Genomic DNA, 23761 nt, shown 5'->3' with positions numbered 1-23761 from the left:
GATCAACTTGCGGGTTCCGCCCATGAACCTATGCATAGGGGTTGGCACACGTTTTCGTCGTGATTCTCCGGTAGAACTTTGGGGCACTCTTTGAGGTCCTTTGTGTTGGTTGAATAGATGAATCTGAGATTGTGTGATGCATATCGTATAATCATGCCCATGGATACTTGAGGTGACATTGGAGTATCTAGGTGACATTAGGGTTTTGGTTGATTTGTATCTTAAGGTGTTATTCTAGTACGAACTCTAGGGCTGTTTGTGACACTTATAGGAATAGCCCAACGGATTGATTGGAAAGAATAATTTTGAGGTGGTTTCGTACCCTACCATAATCTCTTCGTTCTTTCTCCGCTATTAGTGACTTTAGAGTGACTCTTTGTTGCATGTTGAGGGATAGTTCTATGATCCAATTATGTTAGTATTGTTGAGAGGATTTACACTAGTGAAAGTATGAACCCTAGGCCTTATTTCATATCTTGCAATACCGTTTACGCTCACTTTTATCATTAGTTACCTTGCTGTTTTTATATTTTCAGATTACAAAAACCATTATCTACTATCCATATACCACTTGTATCACCATCTCTTCGCCGAACTAGTGCACCTATACAATTTACCATTGTATTGGGTGTGTTGGGGACACAAGAGACTCTTTGTTATTTGGTTGCAGGGTTGCTCGAGAGAGACCATCTTCATCCTACGCCTCCTACGGATTGATAAACCTTAGGTCATCCACTTGAGGGAAATTTGCTACTGTCCTACAAACCTCTGCACTTGGAGGCCCAACAACGTCTACAAGAAGAAGGTTGTGTAGTAGACATCAAGCACTATTTAGAAGAAGTCCTAGAAGGCGCTCGTTTAATGGAGGCTCAGTGTTCGAAGAGTATCATGTTCGAGTGACGTGTGTCCCAATTGTAAAACCGATGCTATTTGGATTATAAAGGCTGTGTTTATACTTTTGCCTGAAAGTATTATGATGCCTCCTGTGCGGCCGTTTTATGTATGTATATAACCTGAAAGTTTGCAGTTGTCGGCTTCAGCCCCCACGCATATAACGCGGGGGTGTTAAGCGTGTATTCACACTTGATCCAATGTCTTGGTCCATTAAGGAGGTGATAGCGCGACGAACAAGGCAATCGGACTATATTGTTTTAACACTTTCACTTAGCCATAGGAGTTTGACAATGGGGCTACTATATAGCCCCTGGTACTTCCGCGCTTATCCGAATACGGTGCGCGTACATACTGACCAGGAAACCGGTCCTTCGTTAATGCGGAGGAATCACGAAGATTCCGCTGAGTCCTCAAGTGGTTGACTAGTCTCGCGCTTTATCATGACAGTCAGGTTTCAGCTTTCTCTATTGAGGTGCTTATCCAGATGAACCAGGGCACAATCGCAGTAGTTCTCCCGGTGCCACCTTAGCCGATAGAGCGGAACGTAAGGTAGCAAAACACGGGAGCCGGGCAAACCCAACATTTGACCAAAGACATGATTCGGAGCTGATGCATATAAGGCCAAACTCGCGACGCCGAACACTCCCTAAGGTATTCGGACTTTACAACATATACTGGGCTGAGCAAAGCCCTTAATAATGAACCCTAAATTTCCAGGTATGTGCATCAGTCCAACGTGGCAAAAATGCCAATAACGTCAGCATCCCTCTCGGTTGTGCTAAGTATCCGGAGGGCGTGAGGCAACAAGAGACAGTGAGAAAGGTTTACACAGGGTCTTAATCTAGAAAGAAACCTTTGAGCGGGGCCCTGCTGCACGTCTGCGCCTGTGTCTCCGTTGTGCCGTGTCCTGGAAGGGTGTAGCACGATTGTCATCTGCAAGAGAGAAAAACCCAGGTGAAATTCTACATGCGGAAAATTGGATATTTTTAATAGACTATTGAAATTCAATCTAAGTAAGGTCAAACTGAACTATAGTCCTTTTTTACATGCGGGAAGCCCCTAGCGCCACCTATGAGGGTATATCCATCGACCCAATCTCGGGTTTGTCTGAACTGTTATAGCGAGGGGTGCGCCGGACTCGTCTAGCCGTGTCCGCGGTCTTGATGACCGATCATTTATTCCGGTTGGAGGGGTCGTTCAGTGTTCGGCTGCGAAAGACGCCGTACTTTCCTCCGCATGTAAGGGACGCTCTGAGTTTCCGCTAACTATGATGATGCCATGTGGACCGGGCATCTTAAGCTTAAGATAAGCGTAATGCGGTATTACATTAAAACGAGTGAAGGCTGTTCTTCCGAGTAGTGCTTGATAGCCGCTTCGGAATGGAGCGATGTCGAAGGTTAATTCTTCGCTTCGGAAGTTGTCGGGAGAACCGAATACAACCTCTAGTACTATAGAGCCCATGCATCGGGCTTCTGGGCATGGTATTACTCCTTTAAAGGTAGTATTGCTTTGGCTGATTCTTGTTGGGTCTATCCCCATTTTGCGGACTGTGTCTTGATATATCAGATTAAGACTACTGCCGCCGTCCATAAGGACTCGAGTGAGATGGTATCCGTCAATTATTGGGTCTAGTACCAAGGCGGCCAATCCTCTGTGCCAGATGCTAGTCCGGTGATCCCTGCGATCAAAAGTGACTGGGCAGGCCGACCAAGGGTTGAACTTGGGGGTAACGGGCTCTATGGCGCGTACGTCTCGGAGTCGCGTGTGCTCCTCCTCTTCGTCACGTGAATCATGTTCACTGTTTTGACTTCTGGTGGGAATTTTTTTCTGTCCCCAGTGTTTTGTTGGTGAGGCTCATCCTCGTCTTCACTTGGTGTCTCCCTCCCCTTATGTTTGGCGTTTAGCTTGCCGGCCTACTTAAAGACCCAGCATTCTCTGTTGGTGTGCTTTGTAGGTTTATTGGAGGTGCTGTGAATCTGACATAATCTGTCCAGAATCTTGTTTAGGCTGGACGGTCCATCTCTGCTGCCTTTGAATGGCTTTTTCCATTGACCAGGCCGAGAGCCCCTGAATCCGGTGTTTACCGCCGTATTGTCTGGGCTGACTTCATTGCTTCGACGCTTGCTTCTATTGCGTTGTGGTTTTCCATTGCCATCCCTGACTTCGGATGTGCTTGGGTCACTGGTGCCGCTGCGGGCCAGCCAACTATCCTCGCCCGCGCAAAAGCGGATCATAAGGCTTGTTAGGGCTGCCATTGTCCTTGGTTTTTCCTGGCCGGGGTGTCTGGCAAGCCATTCGTCCCGGACACTATGTTTGAAAGCCGCTAAGGCTTTGGCGTCCGGGCAGTCGACAATTTGATTCTTCTTAGTGAGGAATCTGTTCCAACGCTTTCGGGCTGACTCTCTGGGTCGTTGAATTATGTGACTTAAATCGTCTGCATCCGGAGGTCGGACATAGGTCCCTTGAAAATTAGCCCTGAAAGCGTCCTCGAGCTCTTCCCAACTTCCAATTGAGTTTTCGGGGAGGCTTTTCAACCAGTGCCTAGCTGGTCCTTTTAACTTTAAGGGTAAGTATTTGATGGCGTGGAGATCATCTCCACGAGCCATGTGGATGTGAAGGATAAAGTCCTCAATCCAGACCCTAGGGTCTGTTGTTCCGTCGTATGACTCTATGTTCACGGGCTTGAATCGTTCTGGGAATTCATGGTCCAGTACCTCGTCGGTGAAGCATAGGGGGTGCGCGACACCCCTGTATTTGGGCGTGTCTGACGGTTGTAGTGTTCGATTTTGATTCCGAACTAATACTCTGTCAGTATAGTCATTTGGGCGGTGATGATTTTGTGCCGAAACGTGCTTCCTAGGTCCGTAAATGGACCTGGTCAAACTGGCTTTTTGTGTAGGTCCTCACGTAGGTTGTGTGCTGACTTGTGTACGTCATCGTTAGCCGCCCTGTCGCAACCACGGGGTGGTCGGTCCGATTGATCTGCAGTTTTATTTTCCGACCGAGTGGGCTCTAAGGCCTCGTCGCCGAATTCAGGCAACAACTTGCGCTTTGGAAAGCTTATTGTGTAGCGATTACCGCCGTACTTTTCTTCTGTGTCAAGCACTTTATTCCATCTGCTGTTGAGCGTATTCTGCGCGGTCTTAAGCCTTTGCTTCTGCTTCTTCAGGCTCCGTGCGGTTTCTATGAGCCTTTTATGAAGGTTCTCTTGTTCCAAGTGTCTTTCAGGGATGATGTGTGCATCGCCGTCCGGACTATTCATGTCTTCGGAGACAGATTGATGAGTTTTACCCTCGGGGTCGTCGTGACCGGACAGCGGCTCCGTACTATGTTCGTCGTCCGCTGGTTCACCCTGCTCCACCGCGAGGTTCATGTGGTCGTTGTCTCCTTTGGGGTCGACCGGGGTGTTACTCTTTCTTGCACTACTATCGCTATTTTGCCGGGGCGGGATTTAGAGCGGCGCTTACACCGTCGCTTTGGTTGCTTCTCGAGGGAATTGTCCTTCGCTGCTTCCTCCCACTCCTTGTCGTCATTTTCTTTGGGTGTATCCACCATGTATACATCATGTGATGAAGTGGCAGTCCAGCGCCCTGCGGGCGGTGGTTCCTATTCGTCTCCCGCATCGTCGTCCATACCGTCGATGTCTTCAGAGCATAAATCAAGCATGTCGGTTAAGTCGTCGACAGTGGCTATTAAGTGGGTGGTGGGTGGGGAACGAATTTCTTCGTCGTCCGCTTCCCACTCGAGCCGAACGCAGTTCGGCCAAGGGCCTCCTGACAAGGAGAGAGACCTTAATGAATTTAGCACATCACCCAAGGGCGAGTGCTGAAAGATATCCGCGGAGGAAAACTCCGTGATCGGCGCCCAATCAGATTTGATAGGTACGGACGCAGGCAGTTTGGAGACCGTGGCCAGGGACGAATCCAAAGGTCCGGCAACACAAGTCTCGTAGGAAGTGAAGTCAGTATTCGGCTCTATCGCCGCTGAGTGTGTGGCCTCCGTAGCGGGGTCCATCCACCCGTCCTCGGATGGCACGATCTGTTCCGGATTGAGGGCCGGAGTAGTTACAGGTGTGATCTCCCGAACACTGTCTGACGGCAGAGCTAAATCATGCTCATCGTGACTGTGCGGCGCACCTGACATGGGTTCGAATCCATCAAACATCAAGTCTCCGTGGATGTCGGCGGTATAGTTCAAGCTTCCAAACCTGACCTGATGGCCAGGGGCGTAGCTTTCGATCTGCTCCAGATGGCCAAGCGAGTTGGCCCGCAGTGCGAAGCTGCCGGATACGAATATCTGTCCAAGGAGAAAAACCTCACCCTGGATCGCACAGTTGCCGATGATCGAAGGAGCCATCAAGCCTTATGGTGACGACACAGTGGAACTCTCAATGAAAGCACCGATGTCGGTGTCAAAACCGGCGGATCTCGGGTAGGGGGTCCCGAACTGTGCGTCTAAGGCGGATGGTAACAGGAGGCAGGGGACACAATGTTTACCCAGGTTCGGGCCCTCTCGATGGAGGTAATACCCTACTTCCTGCTTGATTGGTCTTGATGATATGAGTATTACAAGAGTTGATCTACCACGAGATCGGAGAGGCTAAACCCTAGAAGCTAGCCTATGGTATGATTGTTGTTGTCCTACGGACTAAACCCTCCGGTTTATGTAGACACCGGAGGGGGCTAGGGTTACACAGAGTCGGTTACAAGGGAGGAGATCTACATATCCGAATCGCCAAGCTTGCCTTCCACGCAAAGGAGAGTCCCATCCGGATACGGGACGAATCTTCAATCTTGTATCTTCATAGTCCAACAGTCCGGCCAAAGTATATAATCCGGCTGTCCGAGGACCCCCTAATCCAGGACTCCCTCAATGGGTTGTTTCGGCTGGAGACCGATCTCAGATCGGATCTTCCTCAGCTTCAAGTGGCCTCCCGCCACGAGAGAGCCTAACATTTGGCTCCGTCACATTCACCATCGACTGGGCGGGCTAGGTCAACATCAACCCACCGCACCACCCTTTCTACATGATCTACATCAACGTCGTGGCTTTCGTCATCAGCAACCACGACGATCTTCGTATGTGCGTCCCGCTGATCCCTCAGATTGCATCGGCTTCTTCGCCATCCCTCGTGGCATCTTCACCACCAAACCCTGGCCCAAGAGGGCCGTTCGGGCTCCGAAACACCAGGACCATGTACTAGCAGACGATCCATGAACACCTGCAAGGCCAGAACGGCCAGGACGCCAATGACTGGTCAAACTTGTCGGGCTACATGACACCCTTGTTGGATATATGCCCTAGAGGCAATCATGCATGATGATATTTTTGATGTGTCTATGCACCGATGTAGTCCTCGGACTGGTACTTGTGAGCTGCGTTGGGATTTTCCCCGAAGAGGAGGGGAGATGCAGTACAATAGAGATAAGTATTTTCCTCGGTGTGAACGAAGGTTTATCAAACCAATAGGAGAATCACACAAAGCCTCATGAATAACACCTGCACACACAAAAGCAAATACTTGCACCCAACACGGGCAAGAGGGTTGTCAATCCCCTTGAACTCGTTACCTGCAAGGATTAAATCTTGTATAGGTAGATGGATAAATTGCAAAACAAAATAAAAGAAATAAAATTGCAGCAAATGAATTTTGGTTTTGTAATATGATTAAGGTAGACACGGGGGCCATAGTTTTCACTAGAGGCTTCTCTCTCGAACTCATATCATACGACGGGTGAACACATTACTGTTGGGCACTTGATAGAAAAGCGCATAGTTATGACGATATCCAAGGCAATGATCATGTATATAGGCATCACGTCCGAGCCAAGTAGACCGACTCCTACCTGCGTCTACTACTATTACTTCACCAATTGACCGCTATCCAGCATGCATCTATGCTATTAAGTTCATAAAACAGATTAACGCCTTAAGGAAGATGACATGATGTAGACAAAGTAAACCCAATCAATATGAATAAACCCCATCATTTTACCCTTAATGGCAACAATACAAATACGTGTCTTGTCCCCTTCTGTCACTGGGATATTGGGCACCACAAGATTGAACCCATAACAAAGCACATCTCCCACTGAAGATAAATCAATCTAGTTGGCCAAACCAAATGGATAGATTGAAGAGAAATACAAATATATAATAATTTTGCATAATAAAATCCAGAAAAGACTCAATTACCTCTCATGAATATTCAGATCATAAAGCCACAATTCACCGGATCCCAACAAGCACACCGCAAAAGAAGATTACATCGGATAGAACTCCAAGAAGATCGAGGAGAACATGGTATTGAAGATCAAAGAGAGAGAGAAGAAGCCATCTAGCTACTAGACATAGACCCGTAGGTCTGTGGTGAACTACTCATGCATCATCGGAAGTTAGCAAGGATGATGCAGAAGCCCTCCGTGATCGATTCCCCTTTCGGAAGAGTACCAGAAAAGGCCTCCAGATGGGATCGTGGAAGAACAGAAGTTTGCGGCGGTGGGAAAAGTGTTTCGGGCAACTCTATGTTAGTTCGGAAAATTGGCCGAAGGTGGCTAGGTCAGAGGTGGTGCTCGGGGGTCTCGCCGACGGCAATGTGGGCTGTGAGGTTGGGCGAAATGGAGAGGGGGTCCTGGGTTTAAATAGGTGCGGTGGCGCTGGGGCGGCCAGAGCGCATGGACGTGGGAGACGTGGGCGCAGGCGTGCACGACTGTTGCGGGGCGATGTGCATGCTTGGGTGCCGGAGGTTGGGAAGAGGTGTTGACGCGCGGGTTCCACCAGTCAGTGGGAGAGAGAGAGAGAGAGGGGCGCGGGATGAGCTGGGCTGGCTAGTGGGGCCTCGGCTCGGCTGGCTGGTCCAGTTGGGCCCTTTTTTGTCTTATCCTTTTTTGTTTGGTCTTTCCTTTTTCTTTTCTGTTTTGCTGTGTCTTTTTCAAATGAATTTGAATTTGAATTTTCTTCAAACAGTAATTGTTTTCTAAATTCCAAATGGAATATTTAGAAATGTTTGAACATTTCATTGGGACAAAATGGACATATTTTTACTGCACTTACATTTTCATTTTGAATTCGAACTTGGTTTCAAAACCAAAAGTGTTTCAAATTCAATCTGGAAAATGGTAGAGGGCTAAGACTATTATTTGGACTTATGATATATTATTTCCTGCCAAATAAAATACAAAACTATTTTTGAATAATTCCCTTTGGCCTTTGAAATGATTTCAAAATAAAACCAACTCAAATTCTTTTAGGGGAATCATTTTGGCTTTGATATTCTTGGGACTTATTTAAGTTAGCGTTTTGCCCAACAATATTTTAAAATGGCTTGGTCTCTACCAAAGCTAGCTAGGGTTTCACTAGTGGCATTTGGATTTTCATCCTTCTAGGCAAACAATCAAATAAATCAAAGTCATTGACAAGCATTCCTAGGCAACCATAGGTATTTCCTAGAAAAGTTTTTATTCACTGTAAAAATTTAACATACCATATTTGGGGGAAAAAAATCTGGAATGTGATAGTTAACAACAAATTTCATTAGTAAGCAAATATTTTGAATGTGCAAGTTTCTAATTCCTAAACCACCATACTTTTTAGGTTTGCAAACGTTATTCCAAGCAATGAGGCACCGAGCTCCCTAGCAGGTGTCCTCAGCCATCCAAAAGAAGGCACATCTAAGCGCATGAATAGCTTTTAGAAAATTTTGGGGATTTGAAAAATGTACATGGAGTAGGTTAAGAGTGAGTATAGAACAACTATGATAAGGATTAGGAGGTCTCCTTTAGCAAGGAGCTTAGCGCGCCAACCGGCGAGGAACTTTTTGTAGCGTTCAAGTATTGGATGAAAGTTATTTGGTGGCAGGCGAATGGGAGACAAGGAGATGCCCAGGTAAATTTGAGGGAAAGAAGAAACGTAACGGTCTAGGATGTTTGCGATGGTGGTCGCGCTAGATTGGTCAATGCGTAAGGGTACAAAGCTTGTTTTAGTTAAGTTGATGGTGAGGCCACTTGAGAGAGCAAATTCCTTGAGGAGGGCTTTGAGGGATGAAGCAGCTGAAGGTGAAGCGGCTGCGACGATTAGAGTATTGTCGAAAATTGAAGCATCGTAGATGGTAGATGAGTAAAAATTACGTGACATAGATACTCGGTATGTAGATTGTGCGATATAAGTTGTTGAAGCAGACCAACTACCATAATGAAGAGATAGGGGTAGAGAGGATCACCTTGAGGAAGCCGATTCTTACAGTTGATCCATGCATCTAGAACTCCATTTTAGTAGGATCACTGTTTTTGCCATTTGAGATAATATCGTGTATCCAACCTTTGAGCTTTCTTTTGGGTTGGCGCGCGGGGGGCCGGGGGGGGGGGGGGTGTTCTATATTGTAGGAGCTTTGCTACCGAGGCCTTGGAAAGTGAGTGAAAAGCTTTTCAAAAGTCTAATTTATTACCAGCATGAGTGCTTTGCTAGAGTGGCAACAACTAGTAAGATCCGCAAGGATATACAAAATTTCCAGCAATGTTCATGCTAGATATGAAACTCCGTTCCATTTGTGGTATTACAATGAACCTCTTGGCATGTTCTTTGTAGCTGCTGGATGTTGCGGAGAAAGGAAGAGGGAAGGTGATGACAACAACCATGGCCGAGAAAAGTGATGTTAGTATATTTGATTGATTACAAGATGCCATTAAACACACAAGTGAGCTGAAGTTTTACCCATTTGTTCTTGATCTATTCTGAGCAGTGAAATTGTAGTCTGGGAGCCGAAACGAAAAGCTGTTGCCATACAGTAGGAGTAGTTTTCTTTTTACAGTATGTGAGTTGCAGTAGAAGTAGGTGTGGTGGGGCCGCTGCCGGACAGAAGTCAAGTCGCCTCTCCAGTAAATTGTTCAAGACAACCTGGCCTTCCCTGGGCCGACGGCGAGGACGCTGGTGACTGGACATCCGGGCTCCACCATGTGTCGACCCAAAATATACGCGGATTCTCTACCGGCACAACCATGTCACCAATCATCAATCAAAAAAGAAACAAAGAAAGAAAACAAAAGAGCTCTACAGGCGCCGGCTCGACCTACCACTCGTCCCCCCGCGCCCACTTCCCAAATCGCCCCAGGCCCCAAGCTCCGCTCCTCCCCCCGTACTCGAACCCAAATTCTACTCGTAGCGTAGCAAAGCTATTTGAATCAGTGCGACGCGAGGCTGCTGCCTGCTGCCTGCTGGACTGCTGGTGCCTGCTCCCCTCTCCCCCCATTCTCCAATTCGCCGCGAGGCCCGCATGGAGGACCTCGCCACCGCACCGCCACCGCGGCACCGGGCGCGGAGGCACCGGAGGAAGGCGTCGGACTCGGCCACGTACGGGAACGTGTTCGGCGGGGGCCCGCGGTTCGCGCCCCCTCTCGCAGGGGCTCCGGCGGACTACGCGGACGTGTTCGGCGGCGTCGCGGCCTCCTGCTCCATCCCGTACCTCGACCTGCCCCCGGCGTCAGCGGGGAGCGACGGCGGCGCGGGGAGGTACGGCGAGATCTTCACGCGGGCCGGCTTCGGGGAGTACGCGGCGCCGTACGAGGACATGTTCGCGGAGCCGGAGGGAATGCCGGACGAGATCGAGTCATGGAGCGGGAGCTCGAGGTATGGATTCTGTGCTCATTCTTGGAATTTTGCGTTTCTTCTTCTCTATGACCCTCGCTGTGCTACTGTTGCGTGCTCTGTGTTTTGGGGATAAGAATGCTGGCCTTCCACGCCATTTTTAGGCCCTGTTTGATCGTGGTTTAGAGGCGACGAGCCGTGGGGTGGACACTGGACACCATAAAGCCATTCCTCGTGTATCCCAGAATGTTTCCTACGCGATATATGACGCGTCAATGCCACCGCTTTTTTAGGACAAATGTTGCTATACCTATACACGACCACTTTGTAGCTTTATTTTTCCTTTATAAGATTTTATTCAATTTCTGCTTGTCTTTCGGTGAGTGTGGTGGCATGTCATTTGCGAGCTACGTGTACTATAATGCCTCTGCTGGGTAGAGATGCTAACTTTTGTCACCATTTAAGCTCCATGCATACTGTGGAACTATGCGATTGGATAGTTTAGCTACGCTATATGTACCTCTGTTTGTTTTGGGTGCACTTCTTTTGCAGAAAGGTGATTCCTTTTGGGCCAAGTGGTGCCTTTTCTCCTCACCTTTCCAGTTGGTTTGAACTAGAAGAATTTGGGTGGTTACGCACAAACCATAACTCCACCTTCAGATCTTATTTCAGATGCTGCTGTTCAGGGCTTATTTCTAGTATAATCAGTCACATGCGTGGTACGTGTACTTGTTGCTAGGAATTTTCTGTGAGACGTTCGTCTCAGTGATGGTCACTTATGAATTAAAAGTTACTATATGGAGACTACAATTTCACGGAAAGATATTATCAGATTGGAAATAGCACATGATTCCTAAGGAAACATTTATCTATCAGATCTATTCATGTAGTGTATTCACCCCTTTTTCCACCAAATTCTCCCCTTACTGCTCCTGCATTTTATTTGCGATTCACCGCCTAATTTAGCAGTAGTTCCGTGGTAAAATGTGACTGACTTCCTTTGTCTATTTTGAGCAAGGGCCTCACATATTTGTGGTACTAGTCAACTTATGAAGGTTTGCCACTTGGGAATTTGTTGGATCTTCCAAAATACAAATGCTTGTCTCTTAACTCCCATGCCATGAATATCCACTTTAACTTGCTGAAGGTAACCAACTGCCACCAAGCTGATTCATAGACTAATAGGGTGCCTTTAGCATTTTGGCGAGTGGTGACTCTTAAAGGTGCTTTTGCTTGGCCATTTCTAATTCTCTTCACATATGAACTAATTGGTAACCTCTCTCTTAAAGCCATGAAGGAATATCAAACTTTATTCCTTTTTTAGAATAAATATCAAACTTTATTCTGTTTCTTCTATAGGACAAAACAAACATGCCAAGTTGGCCTTTAATGTGAGATTAAGTTGGTTAGAATTTGCTTGGGCAGTCCACCTTAAAGTGTTTACAGATCTTAAAGCAAAAGTAGTTATTACTGAGTAGGAGCAATTTTTCACTAATGGCATTGAAGAGAAGCTTGTCCAACATCGTCTGAGATGGTTTGGGCATATTTAGCGCAGGCCTCCAGAAGCTCCAGTGCATAGCGGCCGGCTAAAGCGTGTGGATAACGTCAAGAGAGGTCGGGGTAGACCGAATTTGACATGGGAGGAGTCCGTAAAGAGAGATCTGAAGGATTGGAGTATCACCAAAGAACTAGCCTTGGACAGGGGTGCGTGGAAGCTTGCTATCCATGTGCCAGAACCATGAATTGGTCGCGAGATCTTATGGGTTTCACCTCTAGCCTACCCCAACTTGTTTGGGATTAACGGCTTTGTTGTTGTTGTTGTTGTTGTTGGCAAGCGGCTTGATTATTCGGCTTCTATCGGAAATCCCACATCCCCTGGCCTTTTCATACCCCCTTTTTGTGTAAATTAGTAATGCTTGGACCAGGCCAATCATACTTGCTTTCCATATATAGATCTTGTAATTTGACCCACAGTGCAAATTCTTTCTTACATTTGTTAGTTCATGATTGCCCACGTGTGTGGATGAACTCCATCGGCTGCTACTCATGCATAGAGCCTACAGCCAACAATCAGCTCCATGTGGTCCATGGAAGCACGTAGATTTAATGGAAGCACACTGTTAGTGTTGAATTGCTGCCCGGGCCCAGATATCACATCATCTGTGTCATCTTTTGAGTTTTGATTTAAACAAGCAGGATTTTCCCCCGCAAGAAAACAAATAAGTAGGATTTTATTTCCTGAAATCTGTTCTTGACAGGGCTTCAAAATCAATGTGAAACCATTACTTGTGGATTTGAGCCTGTTCATTATTAACCATTTTTGCTGTAAGATCAATCCTTCAACTGTTACCGAGGTCGCGTGCACAAGTTAAATCCTTTGTTTTCATTTAAGCAGCACGTGTTATGCATGTGGCATACCTGACAACTTGCTTTGCGAATGTTGTGTTGTCATCATCTTCTTTACATTTGTTTGACAGAAGCTTGTTTCCATTACTATTGGAAAAAGCGAATGCACACGCTTTGTTTCTGACTCATTCTTCATTATTTTCAATTCTACAGATCATCAATCAGAAAAGAATCTGCTGAAATGGATTCTGAGCCATCTCTACTCTATCAACACTATCCAAATGTGGTCTATGACCAACAGTTTGATGAGGAACAGTTTTCTCCAATCTCCTTTCCTCCAGATGGTGAACAACAGTTCAACATGTCATATAATAAGGCAACCAGGGGAAGGCTAGATGATCTAGTTGAAATGACTACTTGCATGGTGGAGCCTTCAATAAGTTACGTGGTTGACTCTTGCAATTTGTCAAATGATTCAGCAACGAATCATGTTCCAGTAATGGACAATGGTGCACTTGCTAATGGTGAAGATAAGGAGATGAGCCCACCACCACTCCCTGCAAGCGGTGATTCTGTAGCTGATGAGAAGCAGCATATTTCTCCATGCCTTCCCATTTATGAAAATCATTATGAAGATAAAAAGGATCACAGGAGCTCTAGCATTCATTCAGCATCAAGTGAGGAGAGCAATGGTGCAACTGCTAATGATGAAAATAAGGAGACTAGCCCACCACAACTCCCTGTAAATGGTGATGCTGTAACGGATGAGAAGCAACATATCTCAACCTGTCTTCTCAATTCTGAAAATCTCCATGAAGATGAAAAGGACCACAAGAGATCTAGCACTCATTCAGCATCAAGTGAGGAAGTACCTTCCCCAGACTATCCATTCTTAAGGATGTCCAACACCCACATTCAAACACCGCCCATCAATGTACAACCACCATCAATCCTACCATCTAATTTTCTTAATAAGAAGGAAAGTAAATCTAACAGAGATTCTGAGGTCAATCCTAACTCTGCTGCTGCTGATGCTATAAAGGAAGCAACGGATGTGAAGCAAAATATCTCAACTTGTCTTCTCAATTCTGAAAATCTCTATGAAGATGAAAAGGACCACAAGAGATCTAGCACTCATTCAGCATCAAGTGAGGAAGTGCCTTCCCCCGACTATCCATTCTTAAGGGTGTCCAACACCCATATTCAAACACCGCCCATCAAAGTACAGCCACCATCAATCCTACCATCTAATTTTCTTAATAACAAGGAAAGTAAATCTGACAGAGATTCTGAGGTCAATCCTAACTCTGCTGCTGCTGATGCTATAAAGGAAGCAATGGATTTTGCTGAAGCGAGGTTAAAAGCTGCAAAAGAACTGATGGAGAGAAAAGGGGACAGTTTTAAACTTCGGAAGAGGCCAGGTCATCATAGAGGCACAAAATCGACAGAAATCAAGGAAGATAAGAGTCCTGAAGAGGTGAATATATTTGAAGAGAAGCTGACCTCAAGAAAGTTAGCAGAAGAGGAAAACTATGAGAATCTAAGTTTCCTGGATAAACACAGAGGCAGTAGTGCAGTTAAGATAGCTGACTGTTATCAAGACGGAAAAGGGGTTCTATCTCCAGGGAAGCCTCAGCAGATAATACAAAGTGACAGTAAAGTTGATCAACTAGGCAAGTGGGCATCAGATGCTGAATTCTACGATCTGGTTAGCCATCATCGGAAATCTGCAACTAGCACAGCTGCATGTGAAGGTGATAATGGTCCAACAACAAATCCCTTCACTAAGCATGGCCATTCTGAGAAAGTAAAAGAAGGGGTTAATGCAGGTGATTTGGAAAGAGATGGGAAATTGTTGGGTTGTAATGAAATAACAGAGCTGGGAACGTTACATGTAAATCTTATAGCAGATGATACAGCTGCTCTAGTGGTTGAACATGAGGCTCCTACAGCTCCTGAAGGTTCACTATGGGAGGAAAGGGTGGTATACCAAGAAACAAACGATTCTCATATCAAAGAACATGTAGGGCAAAGCAATTCTCCAAAAGGTCATGATGATGATGGGATATTTGAGGCTTCATGTATGAATGGCATACCTCCAAAGCTGCATGTTGTTCCAGATACATCCAGTTTGTCTTTGAAGGTTTGTATACCGGTAGGTCATGCCAATGGTAACCAAAATTGTTCTGATGCTAGTACTGAAGAAACTCCACCAGTAGGAAAATATGACAAAGAAAACAACAATAAAGAGGGACTTGAGATTCCATGTGCTGATGAGACACTTTGCACTTCCGCAAGGAATCAAATATCAGATGAACATCCGGAAGTTCCTATCATTGATGAAATTGAGACGATTCAAGCGAAAGTAGCCACATTAGAAGAGCCTGCAGAATATTACGAAGACCAGTGGTCCCCAAAGCTGTCAAATACAGTTCACAGGGAGGCTAAAACTTATGAGGAAGACAAGATGTTCAGTTTTGTTGATGAAGCATGCCTGCAAAGTGAACAAGAAAAAATAACTGAACTACCTTCAGAAACGCTCATCCATAAAGAAATGGAGAGATTTGTAATTGAGGAGAAAGAAAGCCTGCATGAAGATTCCCAAGATGAAGATGTATACTGGGATGCGGGATCTCCTGAAAAGGAAACTAGTGTTACTTCTGATACCGATGCTGATGAAAATGACGAAGCAGAGGTGCTGAATGTATTTGTGGCAGACAGTGACTTGATGGAAAACAATGTTAGAACATGTGCTACTTCTGCCAAACACTCAGATCAACTCCCAGAATCTCAGGAGTCATTATTGGAACCTCAAGAGTTGGCAAACAATATGGATACAATTGAGGATTTTGTATCCCATGGTAACGGAAAAGAAGCAAAGAATACCTTGTTAGGGAACAGTGAGACGACACTGGTGGAAAAAACGTTAAACCATGATACGGCGGAAGGCCAGACATCCACGGAAACTGGTGCCACCAGAGGACTAAATGATGTATATGCAGAAATAATTGCAAAGAATAATAGGGTGGGTAATGTACTTCATTCTGGAGCTGAAGTTATCACCGATGATTACAATAATTATACCACATGTTCTAAAGATATGCATGCTTCATTCTCAGAAGCATGCACTAGCATGCATCACTTGCCTCAAAATGCTGAATCTATTTCTGCTCTGACGTCTGAAGAAAGCATATCTTTCCTTGTAAATCTTGAAGAGAACTGCATAAAAGCAGATAGTGAATATTCGACAATAAGAGACACAGCGTTACAAGGGAAAAAGACAGGCGGCAAAAGTGAAGGAGATGGCAAAGGCAAAATATCGAGTGTAAATTTGAAGGATCAGCAATCTTTTGGAGAGGGTAGTGCATCAAAGTTTGTTCAGAAATCAAGAAAAGAGACCTCTGATGCCCAGAGAATTGAAGGGAGAGATGATATAAGAAAGGCAGAAATTGAAATTGAAAAGGATGTCTCCCTAAGACCAGATAAAGATAAAGAAAGGGAATACAAAATGGAAAAAGAACAAAGTAAGGAGAAACCAATTAGAGAACTAGAAGAAGAGAAGGAGAGGGAGAGGGAGCGGGCAAAAGATAGGCTTGCTGTTCAGAGGGCTACCAGAGAAGCTCATGAGAGGGCATTCGCTGAGGCTCGTACAAAGGCTGAAAGAATAGCATTAGAAAGGATTACCTCTTCACGACAAAGAGCGTCTGCAGAAGCACGAGTTAAAGAGAAGGCAAGTGATGAGGCAGTTGCAGAGAAGGCTTCTAGAGAAGCTAGAATAAAAGTGGAACGTGCAGCAGTTGAGAGAGCAACTGCAGAAGCTCGAGAGAGGGCAATTGAAAAGGCAAAGGCTGCTGCAGATGCTAAGGAGCGAATAGAAAAGGCCAGGGTCCCATTCAAAGATAGTTTTAAGGCTACTAATCAGGTAACTGATGTTGTTACAAAAGACTTTTTGGCACAGCTACCAAACTATTTTTTTATTTACTCTAAGCAGCTACTAATGATGCCCTAAGTAATTTCTCATCCTTGGTCTTGATGCTGGATAATAAATAGAACACACAATTTCAGAAGACAGCTTCTAACGACCATGGAAGAAGCACAGATTCTTGTAATCAAGGTACTGCTGATATCCAGAAGTGTTTCTAACCTTTTTCCCTGTATAAGGGGGGACAATTTTTGTCATGTCATCGTAACCTTTTCCTGTAATATTTTTTACAGTATGTTATGTGATGATGATTTGTGGGAACTTTATGTTCTTTGCCTTATTTGAATGTTTTGGCATTTATTTACAGCAACTGAGTTTGAATCAGCGCTAAGACACAAAGCAAGATCGGAGAGGCACCAACGGACAGCTGAACGAGCGGTATACTCAGATGTTTTGTTTTCTCCTTCACTTGTTAGTCTTGACATCTATTGGTAGTTTCATCATCACCAATTTTCAGGAAAAAGCTCTAGCCGAAAAGAATATGCGGGACATGCTGGCTCAGAGGGAGCAAACAGAAAAACACGTAAGACAATAAGTTATCACTCACCAGGAAGGCAAACATATTGCACTGTTTCTTAATAGTCTTTTCTTCTGCAATCTGGTGTTCATATATCTTTGATACAGAGATTGGCTGAATTCCTTGATCCTGAAGTCAAGAGATGGTCAAATGGAAAGGAAGGAAATCTACGAGCATTGCTCTCTACGTTGCAATATGTACGTATTTTGACTTACATGACTTCTGTTTCAACCATTTTTCTTTGTTGCTTATAAATTTCGCTGAGCCTTGTATACCTTTCGCATGTCCATTTTCAGTTTTAGAATATATATTACTTTTGACTTCCAATAAATTCTGTGCTAAATTGATTTCAGGAAATTTAAGAAATGACTTTGAGAGTTGGGAGCTTCCACTTATTACTCAGTTACAGAAATGATCAGCTTAAGAAATGACTCAAAACATCCACAACACAACTCTCTAAAGTCAACTTCTGTAATTCCACTTTTTATGGAATTATACCTAACAGTTTCCTTTACATGCTTATGCTGTTACAGTAGTACCAGAAAGTACTGTAATGCACTAAGCATAACTGATTAACCACATAAGCTGAAAGGAAAATATGAAAATCAAACATCGTAACATTCTTGCAATTTAATTTATTTTTGGGTAAATGGTAGAAAATATTGAGTTTATCAATCAGTATGGGACACTGTAAATCCATGATGAAAACACAAGAAGTTCTAGACAACTCAATTCAGTAAATTTTGAATTTAGTTGGGTTTGGAATTATTGCACAATACAAAGAAACACTATCACAGAAATCTGGTACGGAATCTCCTTCAGCTAAAATAATATGTTACCCGAAAACTATGGAGTAACAGTTTGGTCGTGGAATATATGTATACATATCCACTTATCCAGTTTATCCAGAAGATAGATGTCTAAACCGGGAAGGCTGTGTATGGTGAGTAGTCGAGAGCTTTAGAGGACAGTTTTCCAGTTTGTTATAGCTTTTAGAAGTCTATTCTGAACATATATTACCCAATGCATGAAAGATATTACAGTAGATGCCAAGTTTAATCAAATTTACAAACCATTTAATTTTTATGGTATGATTTATTAATATTTTATTTGTTGCTTATCCTTTTGTCTGCTTCATTTCTTTCCTACTTATAAAGATTAGAGTTGGTGGTAAGTTCACATGTGGGTCGAACAACCTTCACAATAAATAGATACACTCTTCCCCACATGCCAATCTAGCAAGGTGTAATTTGGTTTACTCGAAAACATTGTATGCTAGCTTAGATGAGTTTTGGCAGTTGGCACGACTGGCATTGGTAGTGGGTGGTAGGAACCGGATCCCTACCAGGGCGTGGTCTCAGGTTGTAGGGGTGGAAGGAGGGATGGCATGGAGGAAGGCGTGGTCGCCGGCGCTGGGGCGCCGTCGTTGCGTGCGCGCTCGCGAGAGAGAGGGCGCAGGAGGCGGCGGCTAGGGTTAGGTCTCCCGGCTCCCTTCAGGAAGCCGAGCAAATATGATTGCTTCTGCTTAACTTGAAACGAGTCTTTACATGATTTTATATAATCTCCAAATACGATAACTGGGCTAAGCCCCTAATAACGATAAGATAACTGGGCCAGGCCCCTAACTGCCTGGGCTGTAGTATATGCCGGTCATAACATCTCTCCCCGCCTGCACAAACAGCTCGTCCTCGAGCTGGAAGGCGGGGAAACGCTTGCGGAACTACTCGAGGTGATTAACGGGCGCCAAACACCTCCGCGTCAGCTGGGGCGGGCAGGTCGCCGAGCCCGGCGGCGGCAGCGTCCTCCTCAATGTAGTCCGCAGCCTCTAGGTAGAAGAGTCGCGGGCAGACGTGGCCGGGCACGTAGGGCTCGTCGCAGTTGAAGCACAACCCTTGGCAGCGACGCTTGAGTTGCTTGGCCACGGAAGCCTGAGCAAGCCGACCCTGCGCGGGAACTTCCGGCCAGGGCGGCAGCCCAGCGGCCTGGGGCGGTGGTGCCTGCTGCATGGCCACAACGGGGCGCTCGAACGCGCGGGCGTAGTACATGGCCGTCTGGAGATCTTGTGGCCCGCGCATCTCCACGTCCACGCGGATGTGGTCCGGTAGGCCGCCGACGAAGAGCTCAGCTCGCTGACGAGCCGAAACGCCGGGGGCGTGGCACGCCAGTGCCTGGAAGCGGTCGGCGAAGTCTTGCACTGTGGTAAGGAACGGAAGGCGCCCAAGCTTCGCCAGACGGCTCCCGCGTATAGGAGGGCGGGGACCGAAGCGCAAGAGGCACAGATCGTGGAAACGCTCCCATGGCGGCATGCCGCCCTCGTCCTGCTCGAGGGCGTAACACCACATCTGGGCGGCGCCGCGTAGATGATAGGAGGCGATCCAGGTGCGGCCGGACGCGAGCGTGCGCTGCCCCCTGAAAAATTGGTCGCATTGGTCGAGCCAATTCATGGGGTCGACGGTGCCGTCGTAGGTCGCGAACTCCGGCTTGGAGAATCTCGGCGGTGGCTGGGCATGGACGACGGGCGGGTATGTGTCATCCGCGCGGAACAGCGAGGGCGACGGCGCCGAGTGTGCGGGCTGCAGAGTACAGCCATGGAAAAGGGGCCTGTCCACACCATCGTAGGGACCCGCGGCACCTGAGGACCCGCCGAACTGCATGGTCGGGGGCGGCGCCGGCGGTGACATCACGTGCGGCTATCTTGAGGCCATCGTATAGACCGACTCGATGGACCCGGCGAGCCAGGCCGGTGGCGGAGATGGCGACGGGGGGAAACAGACCTGGTGGATGGGCACCCCGGGCGCCGTCAACGGAAGGCCCAGCCCTGAGATCGCCGGTGGCGGCGGCTGCTGCGGCAGCGGCATGATGGATGCGACGGAAGTCGCCGGTGGTGGCGGCTGCCACGGGAGCTGCTGCGGCCCCGTGATGGTGGTGACGGGGGGCGGGCGGCGGCAGCCCATAGTGCCCCGCGAGGAAGGTGCAGATGCCCTGGACCGCCTGAGTCAGGTCCCGGAGCGCCGCTGTTATCTCCTCCGAGGTGAGCACGGCGGGGGCGGGCGCGGGTGGCGTCCAGGCGGCGGAGGAGACCGGCCCGGTCAGGGACGGCGTGCTGGCCACGGTGGTCATCGGCGACGAGGATGCGATCGGCAGCGGGAGGGAGGGGGTGGGCGGTGGCGCGGACATGATCAAGCCTGAGACACCTGATACCGGATTGGTAGGAATCGGGTCCCTGCCAGGGCGTGGTCTTAGGTTGTAGGGGTGGAAGGAGGGATGGCGTGGTCGCTGGGGTGCCGCCGCCGTTGCGCGCGCGCGAGAGAGAGAGAGAGAGAGAGAGAGAGAGAGAGAGAGGAGGGAGGGGGGGAGGGGGAGGGGGAGGGTACATGAGTTTATATAATCTCCAAATACGATAACTGGGCTAAGCCCCTAATAACGATAAGATAAACTGGGGCGCCGCGGAAGCCTGGGCTGTAGTATATGCCGGTCATGACAGTGGGAGACAGCAGGAGGTAATTGGGTGATGTGAGACAAAAGGAGGGGGGTTCGGGAGGGCTCTGTTGCTGTTGTCTTTGTAGGTTTGCTGGCCCCACCCGTCAGAATAGAGAGGAAAAAGCATGGGAGATGAGTGAATGGGGCTCCAATCTTTACAAGTAACTGATAAATTATACGTGCTTTGCAGGTCATCAGATACATAATAGCATTAAAAAATACAATCCCGATATTAATTTCCTTTCCTGCGAATCATATTGGACAAGATCCAACTCTATCCCAACTTTTTTCATGGAACGGAGGCAAAAGCTTTGCCTCATCTCATTAATTAAGGAGTAAGACAATGTTTTTAAGGTTACAGGACGACGCAGGTCCGAACAAAAGGGATCACTCTCCCGGAATTAAATCGCCCAAGAATCTAGCCCCGGCAACAAGTCTTTGCCTCATCCTTAATCGTCGCGGCCACTCTCATAGGATGGGAAGCTTTGGAATGGAACACCCTAGCGTTCCTCTCGTTTCAAATCTCCCAACATATGAGCATCTGTAAAGACTTGTTGGTTTTCCTGGAGTAGCCTGGCCTACCCTCATTAGATCTCCACCATTGCTTGATTGTCTGAAGGTTGCTCCAGCTAGGAGTCACCGATTGTATTCCCAGCCAATTGTAAATTATGTTCCAAACTCTGATAGTGAATCCACATTTGAACATCAGGTGAGCAGCGGTTTCAGGTTCTCTTTTGCAAAGTTGGCAAAGACCGTAGTTTGGTCTCTGTCCGCCGTCCAAATCCTATCTTGAAGAATAAGCCATGAGAAGAATTTAATCTTAGGTGGAATTCAGACCTTCCAAACCATATGTGGCATCTCTGAATTGATCAAACTGGCAAACTGCATCCGGTAAGCGGTGGCGGCAGAATAGCATCCATCGGCAGTGAACTTCCAAATGGATGCCATCACTGGTACCCGACGAAAGGTGGACCTCTTGGCATTTGGACCAAAGGTCGAAGAATTGCTGGATGCGGGCAACGGAGAGTCCACCTTACAGGTTTATGTGCCTGACCCAGTCATTATTCTGCAAGGACTTGGCAACGCAGGAATTGGTGTGCTTGGAAAGGGCGAAGATGCCCGGAGCAATGTCTTTAGGCTTTGGTCCATGGAGCCAGGGAGAGTGCCAGTAACTTGCGGTCATGCTGTCCCCAATGGTTATCATCATCGCGGCATAGAATAAGTATTTGTCTTCATCATCACAAGGTATTTCAAGGCCAACCCAAGCCCTCTGTGGGTCCACCCAAGCAAACCAGAGCCATCGCAGCCTGAGCACGCAGGTAAACTTGTCAAGATCCAGGATATCCAATCCGCCAAGATTTGTAGGGCGACAAACCGTTCTCCAATTCACCTTGCATTTGCCGCCCGAAACCTGATCAGTACCCGCCCATAGAAAAGCCCGCTGAATCTTGGTGATACTTTCTTTGGTGCCCGGTAGCACATCAAGCGCGGTGATGTGGTAAATCACAAGTGATGTCAAGACCGATTTGACAAGTGCGGATCGACCTGCCGAGTTGATGTTGTTACCTTGCCAGGGGGGAGGGGGGGGGGGGGGGGTCTTGGCCGCCACTTTGTCCACAAGGAACTGACAATCTGTCTTCTTCAGACTATGTGTGGAGAGTGGAAGGCCCAAATAACGCAAGGGATCCTCTAGAATCCAGGTTGTTCTGTCTCTTCTTTTAATTAGAGAATCAGCTAAGCATGGGGAAAGACGCTTCTAGAATACATGAGATGATACAGTGGGAGTTCAATTAGAACACAGTGGCATAATTCTATGTGTTGAAACTTTGTCCAACGGATGATAATGCTCGGATTTGCCATCTCTCAACCGTTGGATGCAGCATATGTAACGGTTAATATTTGAAGTTATTGTCACACTATATAGTGTTATAGAATAAAGGAAAGGTTACCCATGCATGAAAGGTATTAGAAGCACAGTTGAATCAAATTTACAAACCATTTAATTTTCATGTTATCATCTGTAAATCTGACTTGTTGTTCATCTGTTTATCTGCTTCATTTGGAGAAAAATCTTCTCATGGATGTAATTACTTGAATTCACTCATGCTTGAGCAATTCTGTACCTTATCATTTATGCAGTGATACCAAATTTGAATTACTCTGGCTGAATTAAACTACCCATAGTCAAATCACTATATCTAAAAGCTTTCCTGAAAAAGTCACTTTTAATCCTTTTCTTGTGGGCAGATACTTGGTTCAGACAGTGGCTGGCAGTCAGTTCCCCTCACAGATCTCATTACAGCTGCTGCCGTGAAGAAAGCATACAGGAAGGCAACCCTTTGTGTCCATCCTGATAAATTACAACAAAGGGGTGCTACAATTAGACAAAAGTACATCTGTGAGAAGGTGTTTGATCTTCTTAAGGTGCGTTTGTTGTTAAGACGTACTACTGCATAAAGTTGAAAACCACATGCGGACTTTTTCATGAACGCCAAACTAGTAAAAACCTGGAATTTTATGTTTAATGGAGGCTATGATTTGATGTGTGATTACTTATTGCAATAATCGAGACTAAATCATCGTGCTTCCGTTGTGCAGGAAGCTTGGAACAAGTTCAATTCTGCAGAGCGCTAAGAGGGGAGATAGGCAGTGGTGCTCATTCTTTTCTTTTCCTGGGAGAACAGGAAATTAGGTTAATATCTATATAGCCATATCATCAATCGTTTATAGAGATGTAAATATGTGGTTCTGGGGAACAAATTTTGACCATCATTCTACCAGATTAATAATTAAATAATAGAGCATCCTTTGTTCTCTATCCCATGAAAAACAGCAACATTCAGCCCAAGTAAAGGCGTAAATGTTACCACCTCCGATCCATAATAATAAGTGTCAGCAGTTTTGAAGCCTAGTTCAAAACTGCGACACTTCATTTTGGATCGGAGGGAGTAGTGAATATGAAA

The 23761-nt window shown here is 46.5% G+C and overlaps 1 protein-coding gene and 1 pseudogene across 1 annotated transcript; one reads left to right on the top strand and one right to left on the bottom strand.

Annotated features, from left to right (window-relative positions):
• The first annotated feature begins 9777 nt into the window (after positions 1-9777).
• Positions 9778-23616, top strand: LOC125544209 (uncharacterized). Its single transcript, XM_048707811.2, has 8 exons — positions 9778-10515; positions 13033-16741; positions 16870-16933; positions 17109-17179; positions 17259-17324; positions 17426-17515; positions 23046-23222; positions 23397-23616. The coding sequence occupies exons 1-8, from the start codon at positions 10163-10165 to the stop codon at positions 23430-23432; spliced, it is 4566 nt and encodes a 1521-aa protein (XP_048563768.2). The 5' UTR covers positions 9778-10162; the 3' UTR covers positions 23433-23616.
• Positions 19052-21746, bottom strand: LOC147979950 (uncharacterized; annotated as a pseudogene).
• Positions 23617-23761: the final 145 nt, after the last annotated feature.

Source organism: Triticum urartu, chromosome 3A, assembly GCF_056163025.1.
Source record: "Triticum urartu cultivar PI428250 chromosome 3A, HENAU_Tu73, whole genome shotgun sequence".
In the NCBI taxonomy this organism is placed as follows: Eukaryota; Viridiplantae; Streptophyta; class Magnoliopsida; order Poales; family Poaceae; genus Triticum; species Triticum urartu.
Note: the sequence above shows the minus strand (reverse complement) of the source record. Positions and strands in the feature narration are given on the sequence as shown.